The sequence below is a fragment of the Echinops telfairi genome, unplaced genomic scaffold (genome assembly GCF_000313985.2).
Source record: "Echinops telfairi isolate 266 unplaced genomic scaffold, ASM31398v2 ScPeMD7_7467;HRSCAF=8505_1, whole genome shotgun sequence".
In the NCBI taxonomy this organism is placed as follows: Eukaryota; Metazoa; Chordata; class Mammalia; order Afrosoricida; family Tenrecidae; genus Echinops; species Echinops telfairi.
In genome coordinates this window covers 23,631,202-23,639,248 of record NW_022111368.1, presented here as the reverse complement: position 1 = coordinate 23,639,248, position 8,047 = coordinate 23,631,202, and the positions used below count along the sequence as shown (strand labels likewise).

The 8,047-nt window shown below is 48.3% G+C and overlaps 1 protein-coding gene across 1 annotated transcript in view; it reads right to left on the bottom strand.

The window, feature by feature from the left end:
- Positions 1 to 8,047, bottom strand: part of CREG2 (cellular repressor of E1A stimulated genes 2) — a 52,805-nt gene that overhangs the window by 42,908 nt on the left and 1,850 nt on the right. The window contains exon 4 of the mRNA XM_013005100.3: positions 3,874 to 4,043. Coding sequence (XP_012860554.2) covers positions 3,874 to 4,043 — 170 coding nt within the window. The remainder of the gene's footprint in view (positions 1 to 3,873; positions 4,044 to 8,047) is intronic.

Genomic DNA, 8,047 nt, shown 5'->3' with positions numbered 1-8,047 from the left:
GCCATCTTTCTCCACAAGACTTTCTTTGGGGAAAGGGGAACGCGTTTTAATGCCCCATTTTCTTGACTGTGAACTCAGTCACCTGAGAAACCTAGCCTTTGGGGAGCCCATCAGTGAACATGGCTGATTCCTCAGGAGACCACCAGGCCTCAGCGTGGACTCAAACCTCCAACCTTTGCTTTAGCAGCTGACTGCGCTGTTTGTACCACCAAGGGACCCCACGCATGCTGCAGGGATTGGAAAATGAAGAGAGGAACGCATGGCTAATTGCAAATGAACCTGTTAAAATGGGCTTCTTGGTCTCCATTTGTCTTCTTATCCCAAGCTGGGAAATAAATTCCCATCACTTCTAATTCATCTAATTAAATGAAAGCTTCAGAGCACCATGGAGCAAAAAGGATGACGGCATAAAATGGACTTTAAGTAAATGAACTATTACAAGGCAAGACGTGTGTAGGTTCTGATTGTGGATGCTGTCTGCTTATTAAACACATACTTGTTACCTGCCAGTGTCTTTTATAACAAACGTCCACCAAGTAGTAACAGCTGCTCCCTCGGCTCTCACCTGCCCCTCCTGGATTCTGCTTGCCTGGCTGGCTGTCTGCTCCTGGGCTGGTCTCCCAAACCAGTCCCTGGAGTCAGCTGGAACAGGGCCCGCCCTGAAGGATACACGGGCTTGCAGCTGAACCACCCCCTCTCCTGTGACTGCTTGCGCCCCACCTCCCTCCCAAGGAAATGGCTCTGCAGCACCCCCTTCCGTTCCCTCAGAGCAACAGCCTTGCTGCTTCCTCCCCGCAGGTCCTAGCCGAGGAGGCTGTCTGGAGCATCCGAATTATGGTTCTGCTTCCGCGCACTGCGCAGCCCAAGGAGCCCTGTAGAAAGTGCTGGTTTTGTCTGCTCCCAGAGAATGAAACAGGGGGGAGCCCCCTTGATCCCCAAACCACGCAGAACCAGCAATGGGCTGGGAATACACAGGACGTTCCACGTAACAGCACAAAGGTGATTGCCAGGCAAGGGGCCAAGGGAACCGGCTTCAAGTACGAAGGCCGCTCTCATTTTTCTAAGTTTGAGCCTGAAGGCAGAGGGTGAAATAGCTTTGATTTCTTGCCACCCAACAGGACAGTTGAGTGTTGTCTGTCGTTCTCCCCACCTCCTTCCCACGTGAGAAATGCGTTGAAGGCCAGGGAGATCCACCCTGCTCTCTGTGGGGCCCCGTGACCCGTTGGACAGAGAGGAGCGAGGGTGGTACTTCACCAGGATGCCCCTCAAACTTCACTCGAGGCACAAGTCGGACAGCTCATGGTCATGGACATTTCTGCCGCAGTGGTCTGGGGAGCTCCCGGTGTGGCTGGTGTGGTCACGGTGTGAGTATCTGTCTTTCTTCGAGTGCTGACAGACAGCCTGCTCTGCCTGGTGAAGGTCCTGTGCTCAACATTAGCACGGTGGGGGAGAGGAAACCCAAAATGTAACATTGAACTTGGAAAGTGAACCTGACACAGATGAACGAGGGCCGGCCCAGGCAGGTCATGGGGAACGCAGGCAGGCCTGGGAGGCCCCGTGGGCTCAGTTCTAGACCAGTGAGAAAGTGAGCCTTGCGTACATTTCGGTTCCCCACTGCATACAAAAGCCGTGTCCGCTAGGCTACAGTCGATTAAGTGTGCCACAGCACGACGAGGAAGCTGGAAATACTGGGAGAATGACCGAAATGTGACGCTGAGTAAGCGCTGTTGGGAAAATGGTGCTGAAACAAACGTTCAAGTTGTAAAACCACCAACAAAGAACTATTTGCGAAGCACATAACCAGGTGCCGTAAGATAAGCCATGCCAGGAGTACAGCAAAATCATTCTGGGATTGAGAACAACAGCTGCGTTGCTTGGTAACCTTTGAAGCATTACGCCCACTAGGCTTGAGCTGAGCTCTCTAAGCTGTCCACGTAAGTGACTGGACCCCGGTGGTGCAGTGGCCACGTGTTGGCCTGCTAACCACGAAGCAGCAGTTCAAAACCACTAGCCGCTCCGTGGGACAAAGATGCGGCTTCGTCTACTTCCATAAGCAGTGACAGTCTCAGAACCCCAGGGGCAGCTCTCCTCTCTCCTAGAAGGTGGCTGTGAGCCAGCATCCACTCGCTGGCAGTAGTTTGTTTGTTTTGTTTTGAACACTTCAGCAACACAAACATTGGGAGCTGTAGTCGTTCAGGGGATGGGAGTGCTACATGATTATCTAGGTGCGGGGGTGCCCAGGGGTGGCAGCCCATTTGTCCTCTCCCAAGCCAGCATGAGCAGTGTGCCCGGTGCTCTCTGCAGCCCTCAGGTGGTGGGTTGGGCCTCAGCCACCTCATCCACCCTGATCCTGTGCACTTGGCTGTACTGGCTATAGGTGGCTGGCCCTGGCGAATGCCTGCAGGCATGGCTCACGGCCACCAAAGCAAGGCTGCCCGGTTCCTGAGGAACCTCTGTGAGAACTTCTCCTCAGGGGACTGTCACCCCACTCGGCTTCTAGCTCCTGCTGATGTCCGCCTGGCACCTGCCCATAGGTCCTTCCCTTCCACAGCCCGAGTGAGTGGTGGCTTCCTTCATCAAGGTCCTCCTGCCTGTCTCCCAGTCTAGGGTTGATAAGGCACAGCACCGTGCACACAGGTAGCACCTGAGAGATTGCAGAAGGTACCCCAGCAGTATGCTTCTACTAGCAACAGCCAGTTGGGCTGTCAAAGAACGGCAGCCTCATCCATGAACAAGAGAACATTTTTTTGGCCTCTTGCCATAACCTGGGGAAAGCGGGCCAGCTGGACTCAGCCAGGTCCCTCAGTGCTGCTGTCGGCCAGCTTCCTCAGGTCTTATCCAGGCTGCAGCACCCTCCATAGCAAGTACCAAATCTGACTAATTATTATGTGCTGTGCGCTTTGCGTAAAACACAATAGAGTTTCAGAGCTGGGATGGAGCTCACCCAGCTGGGGCGGGGTGGGTGGGGTGGGTGGTGGGCAACCATCTCACTGGCAGGGGTTAGTTCCAAGCTGTGCATTCAGATGAAGGCATCAAGATCGGGGCTCCCATTTGTACTTACAAGATTCTAGAAGCTTTTTCATGTAGAGAGATTTGAGAAAGTGCATGAAAGAACTAAGGGTCTGTCTTGCGCACAGCTTTCAGAGTAGGACAGAAATTCATTGAGAACTAATCAATACACTCTGTGCTGCACTTGCTCTTGTGGCGTAGTGGTTGTGGTCTCAGGCTGCTAATAGCTAGGTCAGCAGTTCAAAACCACCAGCCACTCCTGAAAGGAACGATGGGACTTTCTACTCCAGTAAAGCGTTACAGTCTTGTAAACTCACAGGGGCAGTTCTGCCCTGCCCTACAGGGTCCCTGTGAGGAGGGATTGGCTCCACTGCAGTCCGTCTGTTTGGCTTTGAGATGCTGCATATGCTGCAGACAAAAGCTAGTGGCCCTTCCTGGACCAACTTCCTCTCGGCCTTTTTCCTTTTCATCCTAAGAGCGTCATTTAGCCACGGAGGTATGTGAGACCCACCCATGGTGCTTGGACATATTTCAATTCCTTACACTAGCCCTCGGGATAGAAATGCACATTCCTATTTTATGGATAAGCAAACAGAGGCTCGCAGCGATTAAGTAACTTCCCCCTCCTCTCCCTGTTCTCTGGGAAGTGAGATGATGTCTTTCTGAGTCTGAGGGAATCTGCTTCCCACTTCAAGCTGGGGATACCAGTTTACATCCCTATTTTAAAAACAGCAGCTTCTGTTAAAGTCAGGTCAGCCAGGGAAGAGCCCATCCCTCTGCCTCTCTGCCAGAAACTTCCCCCTGCCAGAATCTTCCCCCTGCCCGGACCTATGGGAGGAAGAACAAGGCAAGCAAGAGATCTACCTGCAGAACTCTCCTTCTGCTTCTGGCAGCATCAGCGAGGCCATGGGGTTCTTCTTGAGGTCGGCCACAGTGGGGTCCTTGGGAGTCAGGTAGAAGAAAGGACTCCCAGTGCTGTTGTTGACGGGGCCATCGCTGACGGGCAGGCAGTTCCCAAAGGGCAGTCCCCACATCTACGGAACACCAAAGAAGAACTGTCAGTGTAGACGCGGGAGCTGAGTTCTGCTGAGAGCTGAGCTTGCATCCCCAGCCAAGAAATATAACACCAGGGATGTCAGGACGTGTCACACTATACTCATGCCGTTAAATCTAATGTTTTCTCTCTCTTTTTTGGGGGGGAGGGAGTGGGGAGGAAGGAAGCACAATGGAATTGGCGGGGAGTTTTAAGGCTTCTTGTATAAGCACCATTAAACACCAACTGCCTTCATTGTTTTCCCAACAATTTTTGGCAATTTCCAGAACAATGGAAGTCTTCAACATATTACCTGTTTCTCTGATATGAGAAACTTTCTATTAATGTTAGTTTTAAAGTCACATCTTTTCCTTTACTTCTTGTTTTGTTTTTCAGTTGTAATCAATAATGTACCATATTAGGTCTCCACAAGCCATGGGGAATTGATTTGTTACATCCTTAGTTTAAAGGAAGTCATAGCAACATGAAATAGCCTTGCATGCACACATACATGATCCCCACGATCATCCAGTACGGTGGTAAAGTTCTCAGCTATATAAAGATATTTAATGGAAATGACCTAAATTGCCCATCAATGAAAGAATAGATAAATAAATTTTGGCACATACGCACAACGGAATACTACACAACACTGCAACAACAACAACCCAAAACCCAACAACGATGGATGGGCAAAGCATCTCTTAACATGGGTGAACCTGGAGAACATTACATGAGTGAAATAAGACAATCACAAAAGAGCAACTACTGGAAAAGACCTTTCTTGTAAAATATTAAGAGATGTTTTTTCACACCAAAAGACATGTTAATTGATGGTTAACAGGGATGGGAGAGGAAGAGTGGGCAAGTGTTGGGCCAGAGGGTAGAGAAGTCTTGACTTGTGTGAAGGGGGAAGTAAGTAAGAGGGCGTGGGATTAAGTCTTAGGTTTCCCAAACCCTGTTGCCTAATTGGAAGGCTCCAATCTTCCATGAGTTTTTCCTCTTACAGAAATGGCTCCTCCTGATGGTGGGGCAGGAGAAAGGTGTGGCAGTGACATAATCTCCTGTCAACTTGAGTGAAGGGGTGGAGTCTAGTCTGTCAATCAGGCCATAGCCAGTGAGGCCTCTGTGTGGGCATGGCCTTCTCCTGAGGATTCTGGGAGCTCCTATCTTTCTCCTTGGAAGTGGGACACACTCTCTGCTTGACATTTCTGTGGACAAGCCACATGGAGCTTCACTGATTGTGAGAGCCCTGGACGAGGCAGAGCCACACGAGACCCACACCAGCCCTGAGATGCTTCCACTGCCACTGGGTCTACAAGACTTTTCACCCACTGGCCTGTGATCTTCCTGCATTCAGCATCATTGCATGAGTCTGAAGAGGAATTTATAGACTGCTATTGGACATATGGGCTAATGTAGGATTTATGGACTTGATCTGGACTGGGCTGGGATGTTTTCTTAATATACAGTTGCTCTTTGATATAAAGTTCTCTCTTACACACATATGAGTGTCTATGAATTTGTTTCTCTAATCAACCCAGACTAACACAGAAGGTAAAAGGAAACAGAGGAAAGATCTAGAAAGCAAAGCTGTGGATAGTGGTATAAACAGGTGTGTACATATGTAAATATATTAATTCATAAAAATAGAGGTATTGGCCTATGTACATATATTTATATGGCAATACATTGAGGAAGTGGACAGACTTTGGGCCTCTGCTCAAGCCCTCTCTCAATGCAAGAAGACTTTGTTCTAACAATCTTACATTCTGTGATGCTCACCCTCCCAACACAATCGCTGAAGACAAAATGGGTGCACAAGCAAATGTGGTAAAGAAAGCTGATGGTGCCCGGCTATCAAAGATATAGTGTTTGGAGTCTTAAAGGCTTGAAGTTAAACAAGCAGTCATCTAACAGAGAAGCAACAAGCCCACATGGAAGAAGCACACCAGCCTGTGCAGTCATGAGGTGTCTACAGGGTCAGGTAACAGGCATCAGAAGACCCAAAACAACAACAACAACAACAACAACAAATATTGCTGGGAACGAAGGGGGTCAGAGCAGAGACCCCAAATCCATCTGCAGACAATAGCATATCCTCTCACAGAAGGGTCACAATGAAGGGATGAGTCCAGCAGGGAGCAGTATAGCACCGACGAAACACAATATTCTTCTGGTTCTTCAATGCTTCCCCACTCCCCACTATCATGACCTCAGTCCTGCCTTTCAGTTCTGGCTAGACTGAAACATGTATACTAGTACAGACAAGAGCTCAGGACACTCGGGATCCAGGTCAGATAAACCCCTCAGGAATAGAAATGGGAGTAGCGATACTAGGAAGGTAGAGGGTAGGTGGCAGGAGGAGGGGAGATGAGGGTACCGATTTCAATGACTGACACATAAATCGCTACCCCCCCAGGGGGATGAACAACAGAAACAAAGGTGAAGGGAGACAGCAGTCGGTGTAAGATATGAAAATTTAAAAATTTTTAAAAAGATATGAAAATAATAATTTATAATTTATCAAGGGGTCACAAGGGTGGGGGTGAGGTGAAAAGGAGGAGCTGATATCAAGGGCTCAAATAGAAAGTAAATGTTCAGAAAATGAACATGGCAACATATGTACAAATATACTTGATACAATTGATGTATGGATTGTTATAAGAGCTGTGAGAGCCCCCAATGAAATGATCTTTAAAAAAAGAAAAGAAATGGCTCCTAGTTGCTTTGCTCAGAAGAGACCTCACCATGTAGTGGGATATATGTTGTATGCCTCACTGCAAGATCAGCAGTTCAAAACCACCAGTTGCTACATGGGAGAAAGAGGAGGCTTTTTGCTCCCATAAAGATTTGGTTCCACTCTGTCTGAGTCGGACTCAACGCGTTAGCATTGAGTTTGGTTTTGGGGTTTTTACTTAGCTCAGAACTCAAGGGCTGCCTTTGTCTTTGACCTAAGTGCTGACAATTGTGATAAGGAAGGACTTTAAATTAAACTTACATATACATTTATATGATAAGAAAACAAAATGTTGCGGATACCCCCAGAATGGTAGCATAACTTCCTCCATAGGTCCTGTTTTTCAATGCATCAGCAACCGTCCAGAATCACGCTCTGCACATAAAGCAGGCAATGGCAATTGTTTTCCGAATTTATTGAATTTAGACTATCTTTTGGAAAGAGACACTTATAAGAAAGGCAATGAAAATGAAACCAGAGGTTAAATGCACGTCTTTGATTCATTTGAAAAAAAAACTGCTTGAAAGGACTAATGTTTTAACCCAAGGCATTTAAACGTTGTCTTCTTAAAGTGTCCTGGGAGCACCAGATGTAACAGTGAAAACCCATTCAGATGCTGTGAATATCCAACTGATGTAGAAGAGGTTAAGATCATTGACATGCCAGGATAAAGTTGTCACCTAGATAATTTTTAAGCCATACAAGGGAAAAAAAAGGTGTGTGTGTGTGTGTGTGTGTGTGTGTGTGTGTGTGTAGAATCCAAAAGGATCTAGTCAACCAAGGAAAGTGAAATGGAGAGTCACGTCTCAGAGCTGGCGAGCCTCAGAGCTGGGCTCCAGCCGGCGCCCTGGTCAGTAACAGCCTATACAGTCTACAAATGATTATTATTTGCACCAAATAGGCAGCAGTTGAAGCTTCCGCCTTGCAATGAAGCCCTTGCATCCAGCTCGCAAGCCCAGAAGCTTTGGCGAACATGGACTGTGCTTCTACGGGGGCTGCAGCCTCATGGCTTCCTGTGTCATTTCAGCTCAGGTGCGAACCATGTCTAACAGGTGAGTCAAACATGTGTGAACTTCACAGTAAAAATTACAGCGATGACAGCTCATTCCAGCGTGCCACACACCTTCCACCATGCCCCCTTTTTTCCAGAAAAAAACCCTGCCTGTCATTTTTAGCCGTATCAATTTCTTCCCGGGCTCTAGCGGTGATACCTCTGCCTCCTGGTGCCCACAGGCAGGGGGTACGTTCGTGGGTGGCTGGGCAGT